The following is a 13579-nucleotide window of genomic DNA, read 5'->3' on the forward strand; positions in this document are numbered from 1 at the left end:
GAATAATATATTCCGGGTACACCAAGCTTTCACTCCCGTGAAGCAAAGTTGGTCTAAAACCAGATCGATGTAAAGATGGTTTTGTTCGGAAGCTGACTTCCTTTTTACAGAATTCTGTTGATCGCAACTGTGAGCCTTCTGCTTTAGCTTTACTGCATCTTGATTCAATCTCGCTTCCTACACTACCGTCCGGGGAGAACACATCCTAGATCAACGAAACATAAACACAACTGTCTATTCCTCTCGTAGCACTCTTCAATTACCTGGCGCATATTGAAAGTCTGATCCTGACTGCCCCTGTGTGATCAGAAACCACACTGGTTTTCATCCAACTTCCTCTCAACCACTGATAGCAGCCTCCCTTCCAAGATGCCAGTGAATACCTTCCCTGGTATGCTAATCAATGAGATACTTCAATAGTTGTTGCAGTCCTTCCTGTTCTCTTGCTTGTAAATAGGTGCAATTACCGCTTTTATCCAATCTGAAGGTACCTTACCAACACACCATGCTAAACTTATTGCTGTATGTAGCCATTTCATCCTTGCCTTCCCACTATACTTCACCACTTCAAGCGTAATTCCATCTATTTATGCTGATTTATGGCAATAGAGTTTATTTACCTTCCTTTTATACTTCCTCAAGCGTAATTTCATCAACATAATTTTCCTCCTCCCCATTAGCTCGGTTGTTCGCGACACCACTAGGAAGATTTCCTTCTACGTTGAGAAGATTTTCAAAATATTCCCTCCTCCTGGGATCTATGATGAATTCACCTGAATTACTCAAAACACTGTTTATTTAGCTTTTTCCTCCCTTCCTAAGATTCTTTATTACTGTCCAGAAAGGTTTTTCTGGTGCTTGACCTAGCCTTTCCAGGTTATTACCAAAATATTCCCACGATTTCTTTTTGGAATCAACAACTATTTGTTTCGCTCTGTTTCTTTCATCTATGTACAATTCCCTGTCTGCATCAGCCCTTGTTTGGAGCCATTTCTGATAAGCCTTCTTTTTACGTTTACTAGCTCCTCTCACTTCATCATTCCACCCAGATGTTCACTTTTTTTCATCTTTACAGACAGTTGTTCCTAGGCATTCCTTTGCTCTTTCTACTACAGCATCCCTGTATCCCAGCCATTCTCTTTCTATATACTGAACCTGCTTACTGTCCACTGTTCGGAACTTCTCACTAACCATATCCGTGCACTTCTGTCTATTTTCCTTGTCCTGGAGATTTTCTACCCTTGTTCGTTTGCACACATATTTCACTTTCTCTATCCTAGGCCTAGAGATACTTAGTTCACTACAGATCAGATAGTGATCTGTATCATCGGAAAATCCTCGGAAATCCCGTGCATTCCTAACAAATTTCTCTAATTCGAAGTCTGTTAAGATATAGTCTATTATGGATCTGGTTCTCCTACCGTCCCATGTGTAGCGGTGAATAGTCTTATGTTTGAAGAATGTATTCGTAACTGCTAAACCAATACTAGCACAGAAGTCCAGCAAACGTTTCCCATTTCCATTAACTTCCATATGTTTCGCACATTTACCAATCACCCTTTCATATCTTTCAGTTCTATTTCCAACTCTCACATTGTAATTACCCAGTGACATTATCCTATCCTTGCTGTTGACTCTGACTACAATGTTACTCAATGCTTCATAAAACTTGTCAACTTCATCCTCATCTGCATCCTCACATGGTGAATACACTGAGATAATTTCTCCAACTGCCAAATCCACCCACACCATTCGCTCATTTACGTGCCTAACAGAAACAATGTTGCGTGCAATAGTATTCCTGATGAACAGCCCTACCCACACTCTGCCCTTCCCTTTTTAACACACGTCAGTTTATAATCCCCTATCTCTTCCTCGTTGTCTCCCCTTACCTAAATAACATTTACTGCTAGCATATGCAGATGTATCCTCTTTGCTGACTCAGCCAGTTCTACTCTCTTTCTTCCATAAGCCCCATTAATATTGATAGCTCCCCATCGAATTCCATTTCGTTGGCCAAGTTGTTTCCGAGGAGTCCCTCGCCTGTCAAATGAGTTGGGACTCCGTTACTCCTATAGGTCCGAAGCTTCTTAAAAGGTTCTGAGCTCGGTAAATTCTGTGAAGTAGGATGCTACTCTTAGTTACACATAGTCCAAGTGAGGATCTCTCCTCTAACAGATTATGGACCTCCGATGGACTGTATAGTCCTAGCCACCTGAGCACAAGGAGGGCCAAGACTCAGAATATGTCCGAGATGCCCACTACTATTCCGTAACAACTGGTATTCCGACTCGCAGGACCACTTACTAGGCCACTCAGCCGTTGCCCACGGTTCATGAAGTAGGATGTGACTTCAGCAACCCACACCATGAACCATCAGAATTATTTTTTCTGGCGGTTTGGCCCTCTTCAATCTTACCAGATTATGTGACACAACCTATATTGTCGTTGTGGCTCGAAATACCGTTATGTGCCAATATTGAGGGGGTGAAATACTGACCTGCAGTATATGTTTCACTTAGAATGAAAATTCGTTGTCATAGTAGATGCAGTACTGAACCTTAAATGACAGAACCTTTCTGGTCAGAGTTCTAAGCTGAAATATTTTTATGTAGCGGTCTTTCAAGAAGAACTAAAAATGGCTTACATCTAATAACTTAGTGGAATACGAATACAAATAATGATAGTAATGAAGTGATGGAGGATGATGACGACGACGATGATGATGATGATGATGATGATAAAGATAATAACAAAAAGTAGAAAAGCAATTAATGCACACGCAACATTCCTTGGTCATGAAGACGAAGCCATTTTGTTGTTTTGATTCCCAGCAATCCCAGAATGCCTAGCGACCTCGGGCGCATCATTAATACTCGATTTCAATTGGTCAATTCTGTTAAAGAGTTGTCAATTCTTTGATTGTTTAGAACGTGTTCTAATTCAATTTCAAGACTATTGGAGACTTCTCAAGACTTTCTAAGTATTGTAAACTATTGGAAAGTCATCTTGTGAAGTATTGGAGATTCTTGTGAAGTTTTGAATTTGTCAAACATTTGATAGTGTACAGCAGGCTTTAGGTCGATTGTAGCAATTAGCTTTTTCCATCATAGTCCAGAACTTGTGTATGCGTGTTTGGTGAATTGTTTAAAACATACTGCTTGTGGAGTGTTATTTGTAGGAAGAACACATGATGTTAATCATATTATTATATCTCCAATCTGTAATTCTGGAATATAATTTTGTTTCTTATAGTGCATTGATTAAATCTAATGGTATTTTATTTTCACTACTGGTTTCCTGTTGCTGTAGGGGATACTTTAATGTTGATCTCCATTAAGAACTTGATGGATTATAGTTATTTAAAGTTTCTTCTTGGTGTTATTTTTTACCTATTGGTAGAAGCTTTTAAAAAACTAGGATACAGGTTGAATTACAGGAAAAATGGAAGTTAATGTGTTAACGGCATTTGGGCGCAGTTTACTGCTTACTGTGTTCCCTTACAGGCCCTCCGGTTGAACAAGTTACTTATCCCATCTCAAAGCATACATAGGGGAGAGGACTGTAAAACGTTATCTTCCTAAAAGCACAACAACAAACACTCACATCTCTGTGAAGGAGAATGTGACATTCTTTCAGCCTCGTTGTGTGCTGGCGAGTATTCATTTATGTACAATTCATGGGGATGAAGACAACAGTTGTCTAAGGCATTAAAAAAAAAAAAGAGAAATAGCAAGTTAAAGTTAAACACCTGTGGCTTTTCTGGGAGTCTAGAAAGGAAACCCAGATTTTCCTGTAAAGGTTTACTGCATAGCCTGCCTCGCGGTGTAGGGATAGCGTGACTGCCTGGGTTTGTTTCCTGGCCAGTTCACGGATTTTTACTTGGATCTGAGGGATAGTTCGAGGTCCACTCAGCCTACGTGATTACAATGAGTAGCTATCTGACGGTGCGATAGCGGCCCCCGGTCTAGAACGCCAAGAAGGATTCGTAGTGCTGACCACATGACATCGGTCGCTTGGTAGACCATGGTCCTTCGGGGCTGTTGCGCCATGGAGTTTGGTTTGGTTTTGGTTTACTCTGTTACTCTGTTCGGTTTTAACACCTAGGAGAACACTATTTGTTCCCAACAGCTTCGTAAAAGTTCTAGAGTACATTTAGGGGCGCGCAGCTGTGAGCTTGCATCCGGTAGACAGTGGGTTCGAACTCCACTGTCGGCAGCTCTGAAGATGGTTTTCCGTGGTTTCCCATTTTCACACGAGGCAAATGCTGGGCTGTATCTTAATTAAGGCCACGGCCGCTTCCTTCCTACTCCTAGCCCTTTCCTATCCCATCGTCGCTATAAGACCTATCTGTGTCCGTGCGGCGAAAAGCAACTATTAAAAAAAAAAATTACATAACAACCTTGCTCTATATCAACTAAATTACAGTATTTGACACATTATTTCAATAGAGAGCTTCAAGACAGTAATGCACTGAAATAAATAGGCGTTCTTTCGATGCAAATTTAAAGTTTGTTTTCTCAGGTTTAAGGTTTCTGGCATGCTCGTATTATTTTCATTATTTTTAACGCTCGAGATATATAACACCATGAAGGCCAGTCAACTTTGTTGTTATTCAAGACATTAATGCTGGCTTCTCACTTTTTGTTCGGGTTAATACCAATATTACATTGTAAATGCGACATTTTTTCCTTCAGGGGAAGAAATTACTGGCTTCAGAACAAAGCAAATGTTTATGGATCTAACCTGCTACGTAAAAAGATAGGTCATGTCGAAAAGAACAGATTGCATCAGTAGCTCGTGTAGTGGACACCATCTGTTCTGCACACACCACTTTCTAGTTAGAGTCTTTCAAACGATAAAAACAGATTTTTCAATTTACTCTCAGCTTATGAATTGGGATTAATTTTCTAAAATATTACACCCTTTTACTGGTGATGGTACGATCAAGAACCCAGGCTGTAATACACTGACTGAGCAAATGTCGTGGGATAGCGGAGCACTGATGCGCAGGTGTGTTGTCTGCGCATCACACGCCCCCTGTGCCAGTGGCAGTTGTATAGGAGACCTTGTGAGCAGTGGCTGTGCATGTGACAGGTGTAACATGGAACGTCGTTGTGAGCTGACACCGTTCGAACGGGGTTTGTTGGTCGGTGCCCGATGGATGGGATGTGCGATTTCAGAAGTGGTGCGGGAATTCGGCTTCACACGATCAACCGTGTCCAGGGTGTATCGTGAATGGTTGAATGCGGGTGTCACCGTCCACAACAGACGAACGACCGGCCGTCCAGCCACCCTCGATGACCGTGACCGGCGACATCTGAGACGGATTGTCAATAGTGACAGACGGGCAACCGTGCAACAAATCACGGCTCAATTCAACACAGGCCGTGCTAGACACGTCTCCCAGTAGACAATCCGTAGAAACATGGGTTCTATGGGGATATGGGAGCCGGCGCCGCAACGGGTGCCACTGTTAACCCAACGTCATCGGGCACAACGACGCGCATTTGTCGCCAGTCACCAGGGATGGACACTGGAACGATGGCGTAACGTGATATGGTCGGACGAATCACGATTTCAACTGCACCATGCCGATGGGAGGCACCGTGTATGGCGCAGACCACATGAAGCGATGGATCCCTCCTGCCTCGAAGGTGTAGTGCAGGGCGCTGGTGTCTCTGTTATGGTCTGGGGTGCATTTTCCTGGTATGGAATGGGCCCCCTAGTTGTTCTGGAAGAGACTTTGAATGGTACGCGGTATGTTGAGCTGCTCGGAGACCATCTCCACCCACATTTGGCCTTCCAGCCCCCAGACGGTTTTGCGGTGTTTCAAGATGATAACGCGCCGCCACATCGCTCACACGTCGCCCAGGAATGGTTCCAGGAACATGCAGCGGAGGTCCAACGACTGCCATGGCCACCCAGGAGCCCCGATATGAACCCTATCGAGCATATCTGGGATGCCCTGGAACGCAGGCTCCGTGCCATGGCTCCTGCACCCACGAAGAGACCGGCATTGGCGGCCGCTCTGCAAACGATTTGGTGTCAGCTGCGTCCAGAGGACTACCAGGGACTTGTCGACTCACTTCCACGGCGTCTCACTGCAGTTCGCAGGGCCAGAGTAGGCCCCACAGGCTATTAGGTGACTATCCCATGACATTTGCTAAGTCAGTGTACATTCACCAATCTTCCTCACGATATTTTTCTGAAGGCCCCACTAATTATATTTTACGTATCCGAAAAATAAGTGTCTGCCTTACACACAAGGTGACCACTAAAGCCCAGGATGACAAAACAAAGCATAGGGTGCCTCATGAGATAATTTGATTTAAATATAAGTCAGATAGAAAACACTTTAAAGTTATTATAAAAATGATCATTCAAACTGTGAACAAAATCCCTCAAGATTCCTTTTGAAATGTCCTCGTATTGCTTGTCACGTAAACCCACAGAGACATGAGGGTCAGTCAACTTCGCACCGAAGAGGAGACCCCTTACCTCCCATGTACTGTATAGTCACTTGCATTATATCTCTCTCTCACGTAAGGAATACATGGGGGATAATTGACGCGCTTATCATCATCAACCTCTATAGCCTGTTGAACGTTCTTTCCAAACCTAATGGTCGGGTTGAGTATCATAGCTTCCTTTAGAGGCCTATTAAATACTAAAATGTCAGATCTTTTATTGCTCTCATCCTCCCCAAGCAATACAATTCCAATTTCGCCTTTTGTAAAGGTGATGAGATACGAGACCGAACCGTATGAATGCATTTATTTACTGGAACTGTGAAATGTTCACGACCTTTGTTATATACACCTAAAATAATTATATGTATCAGTAAACTACACCCGAAGAAAGTTAAAAATACCATGAAACTTTGTATTCAATTATATTGAGAACTACAAAATTACAGTACATGAAGAAGTAAGTGTACCTTCTACAGAACTAAACACATCAAAGTTTGAGAAGACTTTATATCCTTATATATGTCAACCGCCTCTGTGGTGTAGTGGTTAGCGTGATTGCCTGCCGCCCGCAGAGGCCCGGGTTCGATTACCGGCTCTGCCATGAAATTTTTGAAAAGTGGTACGAGGGCTGGAACGGGGTCCACTCAGCCTCGGGAGGTCAACTGAGTAGAGGTGGGTTCGATTCCCACCTCAGACATCCTGGAAGTGGTTTTCCGTGGTTTCCCACTTCTCCTCCAGGCAAATGCCGGGATGGTACCAAACTTCAGGCCACGGCCGCTTCCTTCCCTCTTCTTTGCCCATCCCCCACTAAGGCCCCTGTTCAGCACAGCAGGTGAGGCCGCCTGGGCGAGGTACTGGTCATCCTCCCCAGTTGTATCCACCGACCCAATGTCTCACGCTCCAGGACACTGCCCTTGCGGCGGTAGAGTTGGGATCCCTCGATCAATCCAAGGGAAAAACCAACCCTGGAGGGTAAGGAGATTAAGAAAGAAAGAACGAAAGAAAATATGCCAAGCAAAACGCAGCAACTGACCTAACTAACTAACTAACTAACTAACTAAAGAAATACATGTGGCTGCGCGGTTGTGTCACGTAGCTGTCAGGTTGCATTCGAGCGAGTTGGCTGCGTGGTTAGGAGTGCGCAGCTGTGAACCGTAGCCGTAAGTTAGGTACTATCTCGGCATTTACCTGGAGGAGAAGTGGGAAACCACGGAAAACGTTTTCAAATTTCGTGGCAGAGCCGGGAATCGAATCCGGGCCTTCGGGGGTGGCAGCTAATCACCCACACCACAGAGACGGACATTATTATTATTATTATTATTATTATTATCATCATCATCATCATCATCTGTTTACCCTCCAGGTTCGGCTTTTCCCTCGGACACAGCGAGGGATCCCACCTCTACCGCCTAGGGCAGTGTCCTGGAGCTTCAGACTCTTGGTCGGGGGATACAACTGGGGAGTATGACCAGTACCTCGCCCAGGCTGCCTCACCTGCTATGCTGAACAGGGGCCTTGTGGAGGGATGGGAAGATTGGAAGGGATAGACAAGGAAGAGGGAAGGAAGCGGCCGCGGCCTTAAGTTAGGTACCATCCCGGCATTCGCCTGGAGGAGAAGTGGGAAACCACGGAAAACCACTTCGAGGATGGCTGAGGTGGGAATCGAACCCACCTCTACTCAATTGACCTCCCGAGGCTGAGTGGACCCCGTTCCAGCCCTCGTACCACTTTTCAAATTTTCGTGGCAGAGCCGGGAATCGAACCCGGACCTCCGGGGGTGGCAGCTAATCACGCTAACCACTACACCACAGAGGCGGACATTATTATTATTATTATTATTATTATGATTATTATTATTATTATTATTATTATTATTATTATTATTATTATTATTATTATTATTATTATTATTATTATTAATTTGTGCACGAACCTGTGTATACCGTGCGTTGAAGTTTTGTATTGGAGCGTCATTCAAATTAAGTAGAAAGCCTGAACAGTGCTGCTAACTCATTTCCACTTTGTCTGGCTAAGTGGCTAACTGGTTAGCATATTGTCCTCAGGTTCAATGGGTGCCGGGTTCGATTTCCAGCTACTTCGGCGATTTTAACTTTTATTGGTTAATTCCTCTGGTTTCCAACTCCTATCCCTTTCCTATCCCATCGTCGCCACAAGACCTATCTGTGTCGGTGCGACGTAAAGCAAATAGAAAAAGAAATTGACAATCAGAGTCTCCAATCCTGCGAAAATTGAATGCAAGTAAACAAAATATATATGAATATTATAGGAAAACCACCTACTACACACTGATTTTTGTGAATAGGACATTAAAAACTTTCTAGTCTGTCAAACACACACATGTTTCAATAAAAATGAACATACCTGTAAAAATACACACTATTACACAGTACGGCTTCCTTCTTAACAATTTTTTTTTTATAAAGACAAAGTTCTCTTTTCCATCATCGAATCTATGTATTAAAATAAATTTAATTAAAATTAATTAAGTTCTTCTTCTTGCCTCGCTATTGTAAACTTCTATTTACGGCTCAGTTCCTCAGTTCGTAGAAGTTCCGTCGAAGGGATGTCATCACTATTGCGTGTTTCTGTAGTGGTTGCTTGTGTAGTGTGTTGTGTGAATATGAGGAGGAGAGTGTTGGGACGGACGCAAACACCCAGTCCCCGAGCCAAAGGGATTAATCAGAAGTGACTAAAATCCCCGACCCAGATGGGAATCGAACTCGGGACTATCTGAACTGAAGGACAGTACGCTGACCATTCAGCCAACGAGTCTGACAATCATTTAAAAAAGTGTAAAGAAAATATTAATAGAGAATCGGCCACCTGGGCGACCGCCCTAAAAGCACATCAGATGTGATTGATTCACTTGACATAAAGTGCCATTACGTCATTTCCCTGAGAGTATGTAGACCGCCGTTGTTTGAGATCTCTATCTCCTGCCAGTCTTGTCGGGGAAGTGGAGGGGGTGATATAGCGAATAAATGACACCGTAGCGTGAAGAACACGATGAGAACTGATAATTAATTGTCTCAATCTCTCAATAATTATAAGTTTCTGCTTGGCTACACACAACAACATGGGGCTGGGTCACGGAGTAGGACTTCAGACAGACCGACCGATCACGTTCTTGTATCTGCCACGAGACATCACCTCAACAGAGACGAGCCCCCAGTGTACTTACTCCAACTCGCGGTCTGACGGTGCTACAGTCTTAGGTCAATTTGCTCAACAACAGGGGCGTGTGCTGCATTGTTTCTTGTGGTAATCTATGGTATCTCCTTCGTAGTCGTAGTCGCCCCTTCTCTTTTTTTCTGAATGGAGCAAATACCACATTGCTGCCGGAGAGTGCCGTTTCGGCTGTGATCCTGGAGGGAGACACCCATTGTCCAGTGCAATTCGCATTGCATGAAGTCGACTTTCATCAGTTTTGGTTGCGGGCCAGCATTCGGTATCATATAACGCCACTGGACGTACTACAGTTCGGTAGATCTCTGACTTCAGGTGGATTCGCATCCTGCCATCACACACAGTACCTGTGACTTCCATCTCAGTATTTTACTTCTTTTTTACGTTAATATCCTAATACCGAATGCACTTTTTTTTTTATATTTCCAAAAGTTTTGATGATGTAGACTATTTACTGTCTTGTTAGCCTTTGAGTTTTTAGAGATATTTAAGATCATGTTTCATATTATATGTTGAAATTTCGTTTTACCTTTTTGGATGTATTTAAACTTAGTCGTTGTGACAGAGAAAATGTCTGAAAAGTCGTCGAATATTCTAAATATATACTTGTATCTGAGGCTTGGTGCTAAAAGGGCCAGTGTCCTTTAAAATGAAAATCGAAACTGAGATAGTGACAGATGCAAACGGTCCGCCTCTGTGGTGTAGTGGTTTGTGCGATTAGCTGCCACGCCTGGAGGCCCGGGTTCGATTCCCGGCTCTGCCACGAAATTTGAAAAGTGGTACGAGGGCTGAAACGGGGTCTACTCGGCCTCGGGAGATCAACTGAGTAGAGGTGGGTTCGATTCCCACCTCAGACATCCTGGAAGTGGTTTTCTGTGGTTTCCCACTTCTCCTCCAGGCAAATGCCGGGATGGTACCTACCTTAAGGCCACGGCCGCTTCCTTCCCTCTTCCTTGTCGATCCCTTCCAATATTCTTATCTCACCACAAGGTCCCTGTTTAGCATAGCAGGTGAGGCCACCTGGGTGAGGTACTGGTCATCCTCCCCAGTTGTATCCCCTGACCCAATGTCTCACGCTTCAGGGCACTGCCCTTGAGGCGGTAGAGATGGGATCCCTCGCCGAGTCCGAGGTAAAAACCGACCCTGGAGGGTAAACAGATTAAGTAAGTAAGTAAGTAAGTAAGTAAGTAAGTAAGTAATTATCAGTACGACCAACCCTCTAACACCCATATACCCTATAAGATGTTTACAACAGTATTCAGGTTTGTTCGTTATCACTTGTAACAAACACTCCTCATTCCTTAATGTGAAATTGTAATCATTGGTGGAACATTAATTTAACTGTTATCTATAATCGTTAATTTTTGTAACTGAAACACAGGTAACGGTTACATGGTTATAACGATATCCGCCATCACTACTGTATATGGGAAACCGCGCGTTGCTGTGGTTGCAGGGATAGTGCTGTTTGTGGTGTATGAGTGGCCGGAATATTAGGGATATAACAAACACCGAGTTCCCAAGTCAAGGTAATTATCCATTTAAGATTAAAATTTCCTATCCGGCCGGGGAATCGAACACGGAACTCAAGGCCACTATATTGACGATTGGAGCAAGGAGCCGTATATGTTGTGGACCAAGGCTATCGATGAATTATGGAGGTGGTTGGTATCTTGGTAAGTTATAGAACAATTCTGTGTGTATAATTTGAATAATAGCTTGCAAGCATCGTTGAACATGCTCCAGGCAAGATAATCGTGATCTTTCAGGTTTTGTGAGTTATTGTCCACGTTTCACGTCGTGCCATGCCACCTCCCAACAAACGTTTTCAGAATCATCTAACTGTTTAATACAGTTTGATTCGTGATTAAAGTGCTTCAAATTCATTTTCTATTAGATTGTTTAAAACATCCACATTTTCAATTGCATTACAAAACAATTTCGAAAACACAAGTAACTAAAACATTTAAAAATAATGTCCTGACATTTAGTGCCTCCGTGGTTCAGACGGCAGCGGGATGGCCTCTCACCGCTGGGTTTCGTGGTTCAATTCCCGGTCACTGGACAAAGCGGAGGCGGGACAGGGTTATCTCCAGGTACTCTGGTCTTCCCCGTCATGTTTCATTCCAGCGACACTCTCCAATACAATTTCATTTCTTCTGTCAGTCATGAACAATTGCCCCAGAGGAGTGTGACAGGCTTCGGCAGCCGGCACAGTTCCTATCCTCGTCGCTAGATGGAGACATCATTCATTCCATTCCTGACCCCGTTGAAACTGGGAACAGGCTGTGGATTTTCATTTTCATTATGACATTTACTATCTCGATATTAATGATGATGCAGTTAGAAAACTACTTACGCCTATTGCACTCTATAATTCACTGTTTACCTTCAGAGTATTATAACGTAAAATTCAAAGGTTTAAATCTTCAGTAGACAGTTTTTATTGATACCATTAAGATTTCCAGAACTACTGTATGAAAACATCAAGGAATGCAACTCGTATTATTAATCACCGACATATTCATTAAGAAACTGATTCGAATTGTACTATAAACGATGAAGTGCACAGAGTACAGGAACATTAAATATTCAAGTTATAATTAATGGATAATCATCAATAACTTGTTATAGATACATTTTAAACAAGTTTTAAACACTTGACGTCATAATCTAATCTTACAAATGCTGATTTTGTAGATCAATAATCAACTACCCTTAAACCTTAAGTATCGAGTTTTATTACTATCATGTAGGCTTCGCGTATAAATCATTTGGTGGGGAAGAGGGCACAGTGGGCTGGTTACACTTTCATCCACAGCAAGTAATAACAATATTGACAAATTAAGGCACGGTTTTTCGTTTATGATAGATGACCAGGTGAGTATTTCAAATTATATGGTACAACTGGGGAGAACGACCAATACCTCGTCCAGGCAGCCTCATCTATTATGCAGAACAGGGGCCTTGTGGGGGGCGGGGGGTGGCGGGGGATGATTGAAAGGATAGATGAAGAAGAGAGAAAGAAGGGGACGTGACCTTTATTTAGGTACCATCCCGGCATTGCCTGGAGTAGAAGTGGGAAACCACTTCGAGGATGGCTGAGGTGGAAATAGATACCTCCTTTACTCAGTCGACCTCCAGGGCTGAGTGTACCCCGTTCCAGCCCTCGTAACACTTTTCAAATTTCGAGGCAGAGCCGGAAATGGAACCCGGGCCTCCGGTGGAGGTGGGGGTGGGGGGGGGGGTAGCTAATCAGACTAACCACTACACCACAGAGGCGGGCTAAATTGTTGTATATTTTTATGCATTCCTCTTCCTTATTTAAACGAATTGTATTTTGATTTTTTACTTCATTGCCTTCCTTCACATATAACCGCAATTTCGTTGGGAGGTGGGAGGGAGCCGGCATTTTATTAATGACCATGGACAGCAAAAATGTTGAATACGGCCTTGGTTTCATCATTACACGAAATAAGTTAAAATGCGTTCTATATGGAAGTGCAGATGCTGAGTGAGAGATTCTGAAGAAAATGCATCTGAAAGGAAACTTTTAAAGCTGGTCTAGGTGGTTCGGTACGTGCCCGTTGCTTTCTTACCACCTCTCATGTAAGGGGGATAGAGCCTCTTTTCTGGGATAAAGTTTGTCACTCCAGTCTTTATTATGACTGGTAGTAGTTGAAGAGTCATTAAACACAAAGAGTTTATACTCACGCGCCATCGAGGAGGAGGGTGTTAGGATGGTGGCCACCACTAGGAGCAGAACAGCCAGCGGCAGGCTCCGTACCCTACAACAGAAAACAACAATGTTACACTTCAGTTTGTCACTGCCTACTGCAGAGAGTACTGTACCTCTCACTCATGGCTAAAAGTTCACTGTAATCCCTAAATGATAGGTT

General features: G+C 43.4%; 1 protein-coding gene across 1 annotated transcript in view; it reads right to left on the reverse strand.

Annotated features, from left to right (window-relative positions):
- Positions 1-13579, reverse strand: part of LOC136876443 (collagen alpha-1(IX) chain) — a 407441-nt gene that overhangs the window by 243592 nt on the left and 150270 nt on the right. Inside the window, exon 2 of the mRNA XM_067150419.2 lies at positions 13395-13468. Within this exon, the coding sequence (XP_067006520.2) occupies positions 13395-13468 (74 nt within the window). The remainder of the gene's footprint in view (positions 1-13394; positions 13469-13579) is intronic.

This window comes from Anabrus simplex, chromosome 6 (assembly GCF_040414725.1).
Source record: "Anabrus simplex isolate iqAnaSimp1 chromosome 6, ASM4041472v1, whole genome shotgun sequence".
In the NCBI taxonomy this organism is placed as follows: Eukaryota; Metazoa; Arthropoda; class Insecta; order Orthoptera; family Tettigoniidae; genus Anabrus; species Anabrus simplex.